Source organism: Nannospalax galili, unplaced genomic scaffold, assembly GCF_000622305.1.
Source record: "Nannospalax galili isolate Female #2095 unplaced genomic scaffold, S.galili_v1.0 scaffold970, whole genome shotgun sequence".
Classification (NCBI taxonomy): domain Eukaryota; kingdom Metazoa; phylum Chordata; class Mammalia; order Rodentia; family Spalacidae; genus Nannospalax; species Nannospalax galili.
The window spans coordinates 882044-899828 of NW_008328699.1; the positions used below are offsets into that span (position 1 = coordinate 882044).

General features: G+C 49.3%; 1 protein-coding gene across 1 annotated transcript; it reads right to left on the minus strand.

Annotated features, from left to right (window-relative positions):
• Positions 1-159: 159 nt before the first annotated feature.
• Positions 160-3930, minus strand: Nhp2 (NHP2 ribonucleoprotein). Its single transcript, XM_008828017.3, has 4 exons — positions 3699-3930; positions 3485-3554; positions 1516-1621; positions 160-867 (listed from the first exon to the last, which is right to left on the minus strand). Exons 1-4 carry the CDS (start codon positions 3853-3855, stop codon positions 742-744), a joined length of 459 nt encoding a protein of 152 aa, XP_008826239.1. The 5' UTR covers positions 3856-3930; the 3' UTR covers positions 160-741.
• Positions 3931-17785: the final 13855 nt, after the last annotated feature.

Sequence of the window (17785 nt, forward strand, 5' to 3'; positions counted from 1 at the left end):
CAGTTCTAGAACTTCAGGCCCAAATTCACCTCAGATTATTCCAGGGGGCTTGAACTTGGTTGCTGTGTCCGTGTCCTGTGTGGGACTTTTGATAGCATGGGGCCCCGAGTCTAACATGTTTGAAGGGCTTAGTTATCAGGACATATGCCAGCTGACAAAAGAGGTCTGGGTTTTTTTATTTGGCTCCATATCCCTATTTACAATTGTCAGATATGTAAGGCTCCTGGAGGGAAAAGAAAAGAGGGATGGGAGAGCCCCTCGAACAGACCACAGGTTTCTTTGGCTGGGGGGGGGGGGGTGTCCTGCTGCCTCATCTCAAAGACTGGGCCTGTCCTGGAAGTAGGAGGTGAAGATGCAGTGGGCTGTGGAATCAGTGCTTGGCTGGAAGCTGAGCCATGGCCAGGGCTACCATTTGCAAGATACACTCCCTCAGCGTTCTGAGAAGGGCTGCTTCCGCTCCTGCCTGCCAGATCCTTGGTTGCACCAGCAGCTGCAGCTTAAAAACATCACAGACACACCGCATTTTCCCTTAGCATTTACTTCTACCCCACAGTCTTGGAACTGTCTTCATTTAAGCTCAACAGGAAATGGCACTGAGGGAAAAGATGCTGGTTCCACCTCCAAGAATAGCTGCTGAAGTGCCTGGGAAGAATCCATGCCTCAGAAAGTCAGGGAGACGCTGTGAGGGTGGGCAGCTGCCAGCAGCTCCAGGAACAGGTGCCAAAGTGCAGCCGAAGCCTCTCACAAAGGTGGTGGCAGGGCTTGCACCTCCTCCAGGCACTCGTCATAGGCCTCCTGGTACTCCTCATGGGGTTTCACCATGATCACACAGGTGGGACGCTTGGAACCTGCAGCCGCACCCAAGTCCTACACAGAAGGAAAGAACTGTTGGGAAAGCAGGCCACACAGACACTAGGAGGAATCACAGCGACCCACCAGCCTGCTCTGGCCCACAGCTGCATGCCATTAGTACACGTTGCATTTTAAAAACTAACTGGTTGCTGTCACTTAAACTGAAGCCAGCTTTCAAACTTTGATCCGCCAACCCTGAGCCTATATCCCTTGGGGCTCCTGCCTGGAGGACATCCCCTCATGCAGGGCAGAGCCTCTGCCCTCCAAGTCCCTGTTGTATAAGGATAAGGTGGGCTACAGGTCTGTAAAACACCTAGGCATGAAGCTACCCAACAGGAGAGCATGATGTAACCAGCACCTGAAAGTTTACAAAGCATGCTCAAGTGTGCAGCTTCTGGTCTCAGTACACAGAAGATTCCCACCTGATGAGAAAACCTGCCAACCAATGTGACGTTCTCTTTAGTCCCAGCTACACAGGGAGGCTGAAGGAGGGTCACCTGAGCCCAGGCATTTGGGTTCAGCCTAAACATCTCAAATTCTAGTACAGTGATGGGCTGATCCACAGTGGAGCCAAGAAGCTGCCAGACCTGGTCCTACCACGTGTTACTGCCTCAGCCTCCCTAGGCTTGGCCCAGATGGGGGTAGGGCACGTGGGCTCCTCACCGTCTTCGAGGGGATATACACATAGGGCAAGTTCCGGTCCTCGCACATAACTGGAAGATGGCAGTACACCTCGATCGGCAACGTGTCTCCTGCCAAAACCATGATCCTGCAAGGAGAAACCACCGTCATGTCTACTCTGCTCCCTCCTTTCCTTTCAATCCTCACTGCCACCTCTGAGCTGAGCTGTGAGGGCACAGAGATGCCCCGCCCTCACGAACCGCAGTGTTATGAATGCCAGCCTGCCAACTTCAAAGTCATGTTTGGCAAGTGCATTCTTCTGGGGAGGTGATCTTTGACAGCATGTAAATGCTACCAAACGTGACAAACGGCAGTGCTGAGAGGAGGCCTGGGAGGAGTGCAGAGGCATAGGCACTCAGTTCTCCTTGGAGTCAGGTTCTGACTAGGAGGTGACTCTTGAACAGAAGCTTGAGCATTACGTTACAGGGGGGCTCACAGAATGGCAGGGGCAGAATAAGGCTGAGAGGATCAGAGTGCTACCTAAGCATTGGTTGTCAGAAACAGGCTACTTTTGTAATACGTGCTCTGGTGGGGACAGACAACAAAGCAGCAGAGTGTAGCAAGGGGACACAAGGGTCTTGAACCTATTCTGGCCCAAGCTGAGGTTGTAAGCTGTCGATCTATCGGGCCCAAGAAGGAAGAGCGGTCTCTAAGGGTGGAGTGGCAAGCAGATGCAAGAGCCCTTGGTTCAGAGTCCAGCTTTCCATACCCTTCCTTCCCGCCTGGTCCTGGGCAGGTGGCTTTGCCTGTAGCAGCCTGGAACCTAGTGTCCTCACCACCTGGTCCTCTGGTACCCTCTCCTGTCAGTACCTTCTCCTTCGCTGAGCTGACCCACAGCCATGGTATCAGCAGCCAGCTGTCATTTTGAGACCTGTTCTCTCCAGATTGCCCTGCCAAACACAGCCACCTGCTTGTATGAGTTAAGCCTAGCCACGGGGAGCATGTTTTCAGGGCATTTCAAAAGTTAAACATGGTGGAGTTGTCCACTGACCTCCACACTTGTATCAGGGCTCACACATACACAAATAAATGTAATAAAAGAATCATTTGAAATATTTAAAAAGTCTAAAATCAAATTTGCAGTCATTTCACACAAACTTGGTTTTCCTCACCCCCCTCGGACTACAACAGCATCCTAGACAATCTTCCCAGACCTACTCTTACCTTTCTCAATCTTTTCCTCAGTATCACTTTCCAGCTTTAACCCTCAATGGCCTTCCAAAGTTCTGAAAACAAACTAAACCTCCATGAGTCTTGACCATTACCCTCTGTCCTGTCGGGCAGGACCTCCATCCTCCCAATCAAGCTCATGCTCTCCCTTGTTTTGTCGAGACTGGGCCTTAGAGCCTGGGCTGGCCTGAAACTTGCTCTGTCCTCCAGGCTAGCCCTCACCCCCACCTTCTCTTTCTCCCCTCCCCCCATTCCTCTCTGGCTTGCTTGGGTAAAGGTCACTGTGTCCTCACAGCTCCCGGGCCTGAAGCCTGAAAAAGTACCTAAGTGGTCCAGTTCTATACTTCCCTTTCCTCACGCGGTTCCTATAAGTGGCGTGGGGGTATCATACTGGAGGGAGTTTACTGACTTGCCTGTTACAGGGCTGATCAGAGTCAACTTCACCTTCACCGGGTACCTAGGTAGGTGGGATTCCCTCGTAACTAACTAAAAATGCAAAATGCGGCCGGGCGTGGTGGCGCACGCCTTTAATCCCAGCAACCGGGAGGCAGAGGCAGGGGGAATCTCTGGAAATTCAAGGCCAGCCTGGTCTACAAAGTGAGTTCCAGGACAGCTGGAACTACAGGGAGACCCTGTCTCAAAAAGACCGAAAAAAAAAAAAAAGCAAAATGCAAAATCCATGAGGTGGGGACATAGGGCTCAGCAGTAGGGTGCTTGCTTAGCATACACACGGTCCAAGGTTCAAAACAACTTCTAAATCCAGCGAAAAGCGGGTTCTTACCCTTTCTCGCCCTTGTTGACAAATTTCTGAACCTCCTTCACCCCGCGCCGAATCTGTTTCTGCTTCACGGCTGCAAAGACAAGAGTGAGTCCCCCACGCCTCGCTTTTATTGTTTTCATGGTCAAGGCATTCAGTCACACGCATTCCTAACTGCTATGAACTGCACGCGCCTATAGCGTGAACCCTGGCCCGCCCCCCGCAGACCCCGCCGCACCTTTCTTGATGCACTTGTAGAGCTTGCGCGTGAGGCGGCGGGAGGCCAGCGGCTGCGCGATGGGGTTGAGGTTCACCAGCAGCTCCTGATACGTGCGCTCCCCGCCGGTCGCCTCCGCCGCCTCCGCCCCGTTCGGATCCGCCTTGACTTTGGTCATCTCGTAGGCAGCCAAACGCGACCGGGTGAGTCCACGCGGCCACCGTCTCCGCAACCACTTCCGGGTCCGCTGCCTTCCGGAAAGCCGCGGAGAAACGGGGTCGTCAGCTCCGGCCAATCATAGACGCTTGTCGCTCAATAAGGCGCGGAGGGGCGGAGCCTCGGCCCAGGGGCGGGGTCAGGGTTTCGGCGGGAACCTGGGGAATCCGTTCTAGAACCGGATTAGGCCCGTGGGCGCGGAGAAAAGAGGGTCCTAGGCCCGGTTGCTTTAATGCCAGCACTCGGAGGCAGAGGCAGACGGATCGCTGTGGGAGAAGGGTCAGCCTGGTCTATGTAGCGAGTTCCAGGTCCGCTGGGGCTACAGGTAGACCCTGTCTCAAAAAACAAACATCAGCCGTGCGTGGTTGCGCACGCCTTTAATCCCAGCACAGGTAGGCGGATCTCTGTGAGTTCAAGGCCAGCCTGCTCTACATAGTGAGTTCCAGGACAGCTGGTGCTGCAGGGAGACCCTGTCTCCAAAAGACCAAAAAAAAAAAAAAAAAAAAAATTTAAAAAGAGGGGCCCGAGGCAGGGAGGCCAGGGGAAAGAGGGATGAGGAGCTGTTGAGAGCTGGGCGTGGCGGGCTCAGAATACGGAAAACGCCCCAGCCCAAGTGTGGGAAGGGGAGGAGGAGACGGGCACGGGAGTCAGACAACCACTGACTAGAAGTAGTAGGCTTTCCAAATCCCTGAGCATCTTCTGTCACCTGGGCAGTGCGGTTCCTGAGCTTCTTGCAGCCCAGGCCTGTGTGTGTGGTCGTGAACACAGGCCCATCTGGTGGCTGTGGGAGACAGGTGAGTTAAACCAACCTGAAAGTTATCCCTTTAATCCTGCAGCCAAGTGCAGTTATTTTAAACCAGGCTGGCTGGGGGCATAGCTCAGTGATAGAATGCGCTAGGCCCTGGATTCAGTCACCTGAGCCAAAGTCATTTTAAACAGTTTAGTAATAAACTGAAAATGGTGTCAAAGGCTTATAATCCCTGTAATTGTGGCACTGGGAGGTCGGGGGATAGAAGCTTGGAGTACTGGAGGATCAGAAAGTTCAAGGCCACCTTGGGGTATAAAAGCTCTGTCTCAAAAAAACAGTAGTGTATGTATATGTGTAGTCACATGTGCATAGGCACACAGGTACTAGGGTGGGGGTACACTTGCATGTGGAAGCCAGAGATTGATATTGTCTCCACTGTGCATGTATATATATTATATATATATATATTTTTTAAATATTTCATATTATTTTTATTTTCTGTGTATGTGTGTATTGCCTGCATGCATATAAGTGCACCCATGTCGTGCAATGCCCACAGAGGACAGAAGAGGTCATTGGATCCCCTGAAACTGGAGTTAACAGTTGATAGCTGCCATGTGGGTGCTGGGATTTGAACCCAGATCTTCTGCAAGAACAGCCAGTGCTCTTAATCATTGAGCCATCTCTCCAACCCCTCCATTGCATATATTGAAGCAGGGTCTCTTACTAAAGCAGAGAACACAGGTTCGGTTCCCAGCACCCACATGTCCTTTAACAACCGTCTGTAACTTCAGTTCCAGGGGCTCTGATGCCCTCCTCTGGCCTCCGTGGATGTTACACTCAAGGGCACACTAATGCATGTAAGCAAAACATTCACAGAAAATAAAAATAAATTTTAAGAAATTTTTAAAGAGAACCCTTCACTGAATAGTTGATAGTACAGAATGTCACACATCTTCAGAATTAATTGTCAAGGCTGTGGATGCCACGTCCCATAAATGCTTAGTGAAAAAAAATGGAAGAATTATGTTTAGGGCCATTTCAGAAATTGCTGAAAATTCCTAATCTCTAGACAAAATTCACTTAATGATTTTAAAATATTTTACATATTTTGTGTATGTGTATGTATGAGGGTGATATATTAGTGTGTGTACATGCATCTGAGTGCATGCTCTTCAAGGCAGAGGAGGACATCAGGTATCCTGCTGTGGGGACTTAAAGGCCCCACCTTGCAGGGGTCTGAGAGGAAGTTACTGGGGCACGGCCTGATGTGGGGAGCAGTAGGCCCCCAACCCAGAAATAACAACCATTGTCTGTGAAATTAACTGCTGACAGGTTCAACTTCTGACCTAGTCTAAAGTGCAACCAAAGGGCTTTTGCAACCAGATGGCTTTGTGAAGAACATGTTTTTCTTCCTTGACCTTTTGCTATGCTTGGGAAACTTCCTCATCTTAGGAGACCATCAGGTCTTGTGGTGTAACTGTGGGTTTTACTGTAACTTGTAAACTAACTATGGAATTTGCTGTAGCTGTGGAATTTACCCGCGGTTTCTTCCTCCTTCTGCTTCCCTATAAAAGCTTTGTGCAGATGTTCAATAAATGAGACTTGATCAGAAGACTGTCTTGTCTCCATTCTCTGTGTCTCTTGCCCCATTCAATCCCCACTCCTCATTCCAGGTACCCCGTTGCAGATCCCGCAGGACGGGACAGCTGGCGCCCAATGTGGGGCTGGAAACTGAGGCAGCAGTGAGGGAGATGACGTGAAAAGGAACGCGTTCGACAAACTTTGAAATACTTCGGAGCCGCTGCGGAAACCTGCCTCGGCCTAAACTGAAAGTAAGTGGAAACGTCTGATCATGGGGCAAGAATTAAGCCAGCATGAGCTTTATGTTAAACGGTTAAAGGAGGCTTTAAAGACAGGGGGAGTAAAGGTTAAAACTGCAGATTTATTTCACTTTTTTGACTTTGTAAAGGAAGCCTGTCCCTGGTTCCCCCAGGAGGGTTTAATAGATATTAAGAGATGGAAGAGAGTTGGAAGTGCATTAGAAGATTACTATAAGGTTTTTGGCCCGGATAAGATCCCGGTCACAGCTTTCTCATACTGGAATTTAATAAAAGAGTTAAGAGACAAAAGAGAAGCACCCACCGAGGTTGCTATAAAACAAACAGAGGATCTCTTGCAAAACAACGCTTGCCCAAAAAATAGTGAGGTCCCTGCAGAAGAAATTGACCTTATTTCTCTTGATAGCAATGAGGAGGATTCAGCTAGACAATCTAAGACCCACTCCAAAAGTTCAGATCCTGATCATAACAAGTCAGACCCAGACCCTAAGCCCGTCTCTGACACCGTGCCACTCCAGCCTGATGCCGCGCCTACAGCCCCTCCTGAGGCTTGTCCTTTGCCCCCTCCTTATGCTATTCCTCCAACTCTGTCACCCCTCGAGGCCTTCCCAGTTTTTCCTCCTATCGAGCAATTAAAGGCAGAGATCGACTGCTTACAGCAACGTGTTGAATTAGAACCCCATCGCCGCACACTGGTTGCTGAGCTCCAGAGCCTAATGGTCCGGAGTTCTTTCTCGGGTCCCGTAACTACCAAAACTGAGACCCCGATGGCTGGTCTTTCACGAGGTTTATCCACCACCACACCCTCAGCTTTTAAAGCTTTCCCAGTTATTGAACTGAAAAAGGATGATGATGATAATGAGCCTTCAAGGCAGCATACCCAATGCAGCTTTCAAGTAATGAAAGAACTAAAGGCTGCGGTGTCACAATACAGTGCCACAGCCCCTTACACGACTGCTCTTTTAGAAGGCTTGGCTGAGCAGTGGCTGACTCTGGCAGATTGGTACACCCTTGTTAGAGCACTCCTTAATGGAGGAGACTTCCTCTTATGAAAGTCAGAATTTTATGAAAATTGTAAAGAAACTGCTAAGAAAAACCAAAAGGCTGACAATGGCTGGAACCTTGATATGCTAACAGGGCAGAGAGACTATGATTCAAATGACACCCAGATGAATTATGCGCCTGGTCTATTCGCCCAAATTCAGACAGCTGCCTTAAAGGCTTGGAAAAAGCTTTCAACAAAAGGAGATTCAGGACTCTCTCTCACTTCAATAAAACAGGGTCCCAATGAGCCTATTGCTGATTTTGTCCATCGATTAACTACTGCCGCTACTAGACTATTTGGTAATGTTGAAGGCGGCATTGAGCTTACTGTAAAGTAACTGGCCTTTGAAAATGCCAACCCAGCTTGTCAGGCTGCCATTTGGCCTCATAAGAGAAAAACTGGTTTAGATGGCTACATATTGCTCTGCTCTGAAATTGGCTCCTCCTTTCAACAGGGCCTTGCCATGGCAGCAGCACTCAGTGGTAAGACAGTGAGAGACTTCCTAAGTGACACAAATCGGCCAAACACAAAGGGCTGCTTTAAATGTGGAAAGCCTGGCCATTTTTCTCAGGATTGCAAGTCACCACCTGACCAGACAAAAAACAATAACAATTCTGATAGATCCCCAGGGCTCTGCCCTAGATGCAGACAAGGAAAGCATTGGGCAAATGAGTGTAAGTCCAAAACTGGACAATTTGACAAACGCGGCCTAGGAAATTTTTAATTGCGACCATTGACAAACCTACACCCTCAAACTTTGCGGATCCCATAACTTGGAAATCTGATGATCCTGTTTGGGTAGATCAATGGCCGCTTTCCCTAGAAAAATTAACTGCCGCTACGCTGTTGGTGCAGGAACAACTTAAATTAGGACATACAGAGGAATCTCATTCACCCTGGAATACACCCATCTTTGTTATAAAAAAGAAATCTGGTAGCTGGAGGTTACTACAGGACTTAAGGGCAGTGAACGCCACCATGATACTCATGGGAGCCCTACAGCCTAGGCTGCCCTCCCCGGTGGCTATTCCCCTGGGGTATCTTAAAATTGTTATAGATCTCAAAGACTGTTTTTTCACCATTCCCTTATACCCACAGGACCGCAAATGCTTTGCATTTAGCCTTCCGTCCATCAATTTTAAAGAACCTATGAAAAGATATCAATGGAAGGTTTTACCCCAGGGGATGGCCAATAGTCCCACCTTGTGTCAAAAGTTTGTCGCTGCAGCCTTGCAAAAAATCAGGCTTTCATGGCCCTCCATGTATGTTATCCACTATATGGATGATATTCTCATTGCTGGCAAAAATGGGGGGGCGGTATTACAATGCTATACACAGCTTCAGCATGACCTTGCCGCCGCTGGCCTTCAAATAGCTCCAGAAAAGGTACAGCTTCAAGACCCATATTCCTATTTGGGTTTTCAGCTTAATGGTCCTAATATCTCTACTAAAAAGGCTGTTCTGCGAACCAATCACCTCCAAACCTTAAACGATTTTCAAAAGCTATTAGGCGATATCAATTGGCTCCGTCCTTATTTAAAATTGACTACAGGGGAGCTTAAACCTTTATTTGACACTCTCAAAGGTGACTCAGATCCAAGATCACAGAGGATACTCTCACAAGAGGCCAAGGCTGCCATTACTAAGGTGGAGAAAGCAGTAGCTCAGCAATTTATTACCAGAATAGATTATGCCAAGCCCTTATGGCTCATTATTTTTTGCACAGACTTCTCTCCCACTGGCCTTCTTTGGCAGCAACCTCACAACCCCCTTATGTGGCTCCATCTGTCTGCCTCTCCTGAAAAGGTCTTACACCCTTATTTTAATGCAGTTGCAGACCTTCTTATTTCAGGCCGCAAGGAAAGCCGCACCTACTTTGGGATCGAGCCCTCCCATATTGTTCTGCCTTATACCAAAGAACAAATAGATTGGCTTCTTCAAAATTCAGATGCGTGGCTGATTGCCTGCGCTAGTTTTTCAGGCTCCATAGATAATCATTACCCACCCGATAGGCTCCTCCAGTTTTGTAGGTTGCATGCTTTTGCTTTTCCTCCCATTACTAGCCAAAAGCCTCTACCTGACGCCTTGTTAGTTTTCACAGACGGCTCCTCCTCCGGGATGGCTGCCTATACCATTCAGGAATAAACAACCCGCTTTCAAACTAGTTTTGCCTCTGCACAATTGGTGGAACTTTCGGCCTTGATAGCTGTTTTCACTGCCTTTCCTACAAAGTCCCTTAACATATACACTGATAGTGCCTACCTTGCCCACTCTATTCTCTTGCTTGAAACTGTCCCATTTATTAAACATGCCTCTGAGGCTGCCGATCTTTTTCAGCAATGCCAACAGCTTATTCGCAGGAGGACGGTCCCCTTCTTCCTAGGTCATATTCGGGCCCACTCCGGCCTACCTGGCCCCCTTTCTGCTGGCAATGAACTAACTGATGCAGCCACCAAGACAGTTGCTGTAGCTACCATTCCCGCCGTGACCAAGGCTCAGCAAGCTCATGCCCTATACCATTTAAATGCTATTTCCTTAAGGCTTCTGTTTAAAATCACCAGAGAGCAAGCTAGACAGATAGTTAAAAATTGTGGGACCTGTGTAACTTTCCTCCCCGTTTCCCACCTGGGAATTAATCCTCGGGGACTGACACCTAATATGCTCTGGCAAATGGATGTCTCCCACCTTCCTGACTTTGGCACACTTAAATATATTCATGTCTGTATTGATACCTTTATTGGTTTAATTTGTGCTACTCTCCAAGCTGGTGAAGCTACTAAACATGTCATCGCTCACCTCCTACATTGCTTTTCCATCTTGGGAACTCCCTCCCACTTAAAAACAGATAATGGCCCTAGCTACATCTCCAAGGCCTTTAAAGATTTCTGCTCCACCCTACAAATTCAACACTCTACTGGCATCCCTTATAATCCTCGAGGACAAGGAATAGTTGAGTGAGCTCATCTATCTTTAAAAAATACCATACAAAAAATTAAAAAGGGGGGGGTGGTTACCTACTAAGAGCACCCCAAGAAATTTGTTAAATCATGCACTCTATGTTTTGAACTTCCTCACCTTGGACTCTGATGGTAAATCTGCAGCAGATCGTTTTTGGCACCCTGAAACAAAAAGGCAGTATGCCATGGTAAAATGGAAAGACCCTCTAGACAATTCTTGGCACGGACCAGACCCAGTTTTAATCTGGGGAAGAGGATCAGTATGCATATACTCACAACAACATGATGCCGCTAGATGGCTCCCAGAAAGGCTGGTAAAACAGATTAATGAAAACTCCTCCAAGGAGAATGAGACTGCTTGAGAAAAGAAATTTCCTTTCCTTGTTCCCACAGATAAAAACACATGAATCATGCTGGTTGGAAACTATTGGCTGTGACCACCATCCTTGCAATTCTTGTCATCTCCATCTTCATTTTCGTCTTGATCTTTCTCGAACTTGTCTGGAGCCTGCAATGCAACTCAACAGAATGCAGTCGGTGCTAACTTTCCTCACATGCCTTTCCCCAGTCACAGTCTTAGGAACCCTATCCGATACCCATACCACCTGGAATTATACATGGCTGGTCCTTAATGGACACGGTGATCCCGTGTGGGCCACTTCCACACTCACCAATGAACAATCATGGCCTGTCCTATATCCTGATATCTGCCAGCTTGCCTTGGGCATTGGATACCCCTGGGATGTAGAAAACTACAAGGCTTGCCTTGGAGCTTCTCCCCCCACCAAACCAGACCCAAACTGGGGTCTGACCACTGACTCCTATGGTCGAATTGGGTGCGGCGACCCCAATAGACGAGCAGGACTCAAGTTCCATTCGTTTTACGTCTGTCCTGGCAACCATAGAGATAAAGGACTCCAACACAAGTGTGGAGGCACTGATTTCTTATACTGTTATAGCTGGGGATGTGAGACCACAGGAGATGCCTGGTGGAATCCTTCCTCATCCTGGGATTATATAACTGTAAGATACAATTCCACTATCCCTTCCTACACCCCAGCCCTCTGGAAGAATTTGGTCACCAACGCTTGCAAAGACAAATGGTGCAACACTCTAAAAATCTCCTTCACGGAAAAGGGAAAGCAAGCCACTAAGTGGGCTCAGGGATATTCCTGGGGTCTCGCACTTTACAAAGACGGACCTGATGATGGACTCATGTTCAAAATCAAGCTCTTAAAAGAACCCCTCAGTCAACACAAACCCGCTCAGGCTGGCCCCAACCCTGTCCTGACAACAAACCTCCATCGGCCATGACACCAGCCCCTGCTGCCCCCAGCCACAACACCATCACACCATACAATGCATCCTTTGGTCTACCCATAACAGGGGACCCTCTACCCCTGGGAAGTCTCTCTCATACCAAAAACATTATTCTACAGCTCCTTAATGCTACATATCAGGCCAGCAAGAAAACTATAGCTTGGGAGATTGCTGACTGTGTTATGATTCTCGACCCCCCTTTTATGAAGGAGTGGTGATCCTCTTACCCAACAACTCTTTTAATTACCTAAACTCCACCTCCTCTTGTTCCTGGACAGAAAAGCACCGAAACGGCCTAACTCTATCACGGATAGTGGGTCAAGGCACCTGCCTAGCACCCACCAGCCAATCTCCGACAGCCTATCTCCCCTACTGCCATACCACCATTGCCCCTCAAAACGGGTCCCAACTAATTCAAGCCCCTTCAAATATGTGGTGGATTTGCAAAGATGGTATCACACCATGTGTGTATATTCAGTCTTTCTATAACAAAGATTTCTGTCTCCTAGTACAGCTCCTCCCTCACATTTCCTACCATAGCCCGCAGGAATTCCTCGGGCTATGGGACCCCCCCTGACAGTCACTCTCGATCCCGAAGAGAGCCTGTCTCTGCCCTCACCATCTCAGTCCTTCTAGGCTTAGGTGTTGCTGGCACTGGGACAGGCGTGGCTTCCTTGCTCGTTGGAAGCTCCAGACTTCATGCCCTGCAGGCCACCATTGATGAGTACCTCCGCCGCTTGCAGGCTGGCATTGATGATCTGGCAGACTCACTTTCCTCCTTGGCCGAGGTGGTCCTTCAAAACCGGCGCAGACTAGACCTCTTGTTCCTGCAGCAGGGGGGACTTTGCGCGGCTTTTAAGGAAGAATGCTGTTTTTACCTAGATAAAACGAACTGTAAAAGATAGTATGAAAATCTTGAGGGAGGGGTTGGAGCGACGCAAGAGGGAGAGGGATCAACAAGATAGTTGGTATAAAAATTGGTTTTCTACATCACCCTGGGTATCAACCCTCTTGCCCACCATATTGGGGCCCCTCCTAGCCATCCTGGCTGTGATATCCTTCGGCCCCTGGGTTTTCAAAAGAATCACAACTTTTATTAAAAGTCAGATTAATGATCTTGCAGCAAAGCCCATCCAAATACATTATCACAGACTAGAGCTCGAGGATTGAGACGACCCCTTTAAGCTTGCCAGGTCTTATGGTGACACAATTGAGTCATCCCCTTGAGAGCTGAACCGGTCAGCCAGAGACGGGTAAGCTTCAGTTGAAATTCTCCAACCTAAGACAGGTGCAGTTCCCTAAGGGATCCTTTGACCTTGGCCCTACTGCTCTTATAAAATAAAAAAGGGGGACCTGTGGGGAGCCGTAGGCCCCCAACCCAGAAATAACAACCATTGTCTGTGAAATTAACTGCTGACAGGTTCAACCTCTGACCTAGTCTAAAGTGCAACCAAAGGGCTTTTGCAACCAGATGGCTTTGTGAAAAACATGTTTTTCTGCCTTGACCTTTTGCTATGCTTGGGAAACTTCCTTATCTTACGAGACCATCGGGTCTTGTGTAACTGTGGGTTTTACTGTAACTTGTAAACTATGGAATTTGCTGTAACTGTGGAATTTACCCACCCGGTTTCTTCCTCCTTCTGCTTCCCTATAAAAGCTTTGTGCAGACGTTCAATAAATGAGACTTGATCAGAAGACTGTCTTGTCTCCATTCTCTGTATCTCTTGCCCCATTCAATCCCCACTCCTCGTTCCAGGTACCCCGTTGTAGATCCCACAGGACAGGACAGCCTGACTTGTTTTAAAAGTCTAAAGGATACTTCCGCACTGCTGAGGAGTGCATGATCAGCGTGTGACCATCCTTAAGATATACCCTCAAGGGGGAGGCGGGGTTTCCAGATGCCTTTATAAGCTCTAACACCTGCAATAAATGAGTCCCTGCTTGACTAGGCTCCCCGTTGCGCCTGAGTGTTTCCGGTACTGGGGGCGGCATGGGCTGGTGAACGGCACGCGTACTCATCCTCAATCATCACTGCGTGGGGGTCACTGGTTCGAACCCCCCGCATCCTACTCTATCACTCTTCACCTTACTCCTTTGAGAAGGTGAAGGTCTCTCACTGAACCTGGAGCTAGGCCAACAGCAGGTCCCACTGATCTTTTCACCTCAATTCTGTATTACAGCTGCATGCACAGCCACACCTGGCCCTTTACAGAGGTGCTGAGATCTGAAGTCTGGTCCTCATGCTTGCACACAAGCTCTTTTATGCACTGAGCCATCTCTCCAGCATCCCACTTTAATGTCTGGCCGGATGCAGTGCACTTGTGCCAGAATCTCAGTACAGTCGTGAAGTGGGTCTCCGAGATCTGGGTCTGGCAACAGCGTGGCTGGGTTTAAGGCCGTTGGTACCTGGAAGGTGATCCTGGGTGGATTTAAGAGCAGAGCCTGATAATGAGTCAGACGGGCTTGAGCACTCCTTCGAGGGCATGAGGGGTCACCACAAGCAGGTCCTGTCCCAAAGTTAATTTGTTAGCATCCTTAGCCAGCAGGGCAACTGCAGCTATAATTCGCAGGCGGCCACCCAGCTGCTACAGGGTCTAGTTTTTTTGATAAGTAGGCAATAGGTCTCTTCCAGGGGCCTACCCTCTGGTTGAGGACTCCCTTTGCAATACCTCTATGTTCATCCACATATAGACAGGTTTGCTTACATCTGGTAGTCCCAAGGCAGGGGCCTCTAAGAGCTTGCGTTTTAGGGTTTCAAAGGCCTCTTGTCTTTCTTGTGTCCAGCTGAAGTCCTGTCCTTCTTTGGTGGCCTCATATAGGGGTTCTTCAATTTCAGCAAACCCTAAAATCCAGAGGCGACAGAACCCCACAGTGCCCAGGAACTCCCTCACCTGCTTTTTGGAGGTTGGTGTGGATATCTTTAGCAGTTTCCTTGTGGGCCTTAGTCAACCACTGCTGCCCTTCCTTAAGGATGTATCCTAGATAGGTCACTTCTTGTAGACGTATCTGAGCTTTTTTTGCTGAGGCCCGGTATCCTAATGCTCCAAGTATGCAGAGTAAGTCCTCAGTACCCTTTAGGCAGGACTTCTGGTCTGGTGTTGCAACCAATAAGTCATCTACATATTGTAACAGACTTTTGTTGGGGTGTTGGGCTCTGTACTCACCCAGATCTTCATGTAAAGCCTCATCAAATATAGTTGGAGAGTTCTTAAATCCTTGAGGCAATTGCGTCCAGGTCAGCTGGCCATTGATTCCTGCCTCCGGATCATGCCATTTTAAGGTGAAGTAGGGCTGACTACTGGGTGCTAGTGGCAGGCTGAAAAAGGCATCTTTGAGATCCAGAACTGTATACCATTGCCGATCTGGTGGCAAGGTACTGAGCAACGTATAAGGATTGGGGACAGTGGGGTGAATGTCAATGACTCTTTTATTTACCTCTCTTAAATCTTGTACTGGTCTATAGTCCCTGGTTTGGGGCTTTTTGACAGGGAGGAGTGGGGTGTTCCAGGCCGACCGGATCGGTCTCAGTATTCTTAGCTCCACCAACCTTTTAATGTGTGGAGTAATTCCACACTTTGCCCCTAGGGGCATAGGATACTGGTGCACTTTAACAGGGTCCGCTCCTGCTTTGAGTTCAACATATATGGGGGGCCTGTGTCCCACCAGTCCCATACCCCCTGTTTCTGCCCAAGCTTGGGGAAATCTTTGGAGCCACTTGGCTATCTCAGGATTGGGTTGAATCGGCTCTTGATGTAGTCTATATTCCTTGGTTAGGTCATTGGTGACTAGGACCTGAATCGGTGCCCCATCGTGAAGCAGGGTGGCTCCTTTAGCTGTGAAGTGGATTTGTGCTCTCATTTTTGACAATAAGTCTCTGCTCAGAAGTGGGTAGGGGCATTGTGGGATTACTAGAAATGAGTGGGATACCCGACCCTTTCCTAAATCCACTGTTCTTCGGGTAGTCCAAGAGTAAGGTTTTGTTCTAGTGGCCCCCTGTACCCAAGTAGTTCTGGAGGACACTGGCCCTCTTGGCTCCAACAGAACCGAATTCTGTGCACCAGTGTCTACCATAAACGCAATTGGTTTCCCCTCTATTTTTAGGGTTACCCTGGGCTCAGGGAGGGGGCCTGAGCCCCATCCCCCCTAGTCGCTGCCCTCATCCCCAACCAGAGCCGGTAATACCTTGGCTGATTTCTTGTTTTTCTTAGGGCAGTCCCTTACCCAATGTCCTTCTTCCTTACAGTAAGCACACTGATTCTTTCCTAGTCTGTGCCATGGTCTGGATCCTGCTGATGAGCTCTCTCCATACTAGGGGTTGGTTACCAATAATATCTCTCTGAGGTCTCTTCTGTGGCGGGCTTGCTGTCTCTCCAGGGCCCTAGTCAGACTTGCTTCCTGTCTTTTTCCCCCTTTTTCTTCCTTTTGTTCTGCTGTCTCCCTTCTATTATACACCTTTTCTGCCACTGCTATTAAGTCCCTAAGGGTCTTTTCTCCTAGTCTATCTAGAGACTGTAGCTTTTTCTTGATGTCGGAGGCTGCCTGGTTAACAAAAACAAACATCACAGTTTGAGCCGATTCCTCTGCTTCTGGGTCATATGGAGTGTACCACCGGAAGGCGTCTTGTAACCTCTCTAAGTATGCAGCCGGGCTCTCTTCGGGCCCCTGCCTGACATCATAGACCTTAGACATATTGGCAGGTTTTCTAGTTGCCACCTTGAGACCCGCTAACAGAGTCTGGTGATAGATCAGGAGCCTCTCCTTACCTTCTGCCGTGTTGTAATCCCAGTTGGGACGGCTAGGGGGAAAACTGGCATTAATGATGCCTGGATCAGTAGGATCTCTGGTGGGGCCTGGAACCAGTTTCCGGGCTGCCTCCAGGATCCTGTTTCGCTCCTCAGTGGTGAACAGGACACTTAGAAGCTGGTGGTAGTTGTCCCAGGTGGGCTGGTGAGTGAAAAGAACAGTTTCTAATAGGTTAATCAAGTCCCTTGGGTTTTCAGAGAAAGGCGCATTCTGCGAGCACCAATTGTAAAGGTCACTGGTAGCAAAAGGCCAATAATGAAAGGGCTGATTGCCCTCTCCATCTGGAGGCCTGGCTGGCCGAAGGGGGAGGACAACAGTGTCAGGCTGTAGAGTCACTCCCCTCCAGCTCCGTGTGGCCTGCGCAGGTCCTCCCAGAAGTGGTGGTGGCGCCTCAGGGTCAGGAGGCGCAGCCTGCATTCTCTGCGCCGCCTGCACTCCCTGCACCGCTTGCACCCCTGCACCACTTGCACTCCCTGCAACGCTTGCACCTCCTGTGCCGCTTGCACTCCCTGCGATGCTTGCACCCCCTGCACCGCTTGAGGAATGCCCCGTTTGGGAGGAGTAGGGTGGGGGAAAGATGTCGTTCTCCTCAGTGCAGGAGAACCCTGGAGAATGGGTTTCTCCTCCACCTTTTCCTTCAGGGAGAAAACCTGCAGAGGTGGGGCAGTCGGGTTAGTTGGAGGCAGGAATGATTTGACCCAGGCGAGGGTGCCCTCAGGTCGTTCAACGAGGCCCCGCCAGGTCACGATATATGGGATCTGGTCCTGGTATCCTGTCCGAGGGCGAAAGATGTATTCCTCTACCCTGGAAATCAAACTTAGATTAAAAGTCCCTTCAGGCAGCCACCCAACATTTAAGGAGGGCCAATCTACTGAACACAAGGTTGTACATTTTTTCTTTTTTATATCTACGCTATTATTATGAGTGATCGCCTTGACGTCCCCTATGGGCGTGCGGGGATCTCAGGGCGCCAGCTGCTGGGCATGGCGCCGGTCTCCCACATGTCGCTGGAGTGCGGCGGGTCCCGCGGGCCGCTTCTGCTGGGGTGCGCACGTGTCCCGCACTGCGTTGCTGTGGGTCTCCGCGTCTACTGGGTGCTGGCGACTCTACTGATCGCTGCTCTCCCAGGCGGGTCCCTGCTTCTCCGCGTTGTTGAGGCTCTCTGCTACCGGGGTTGG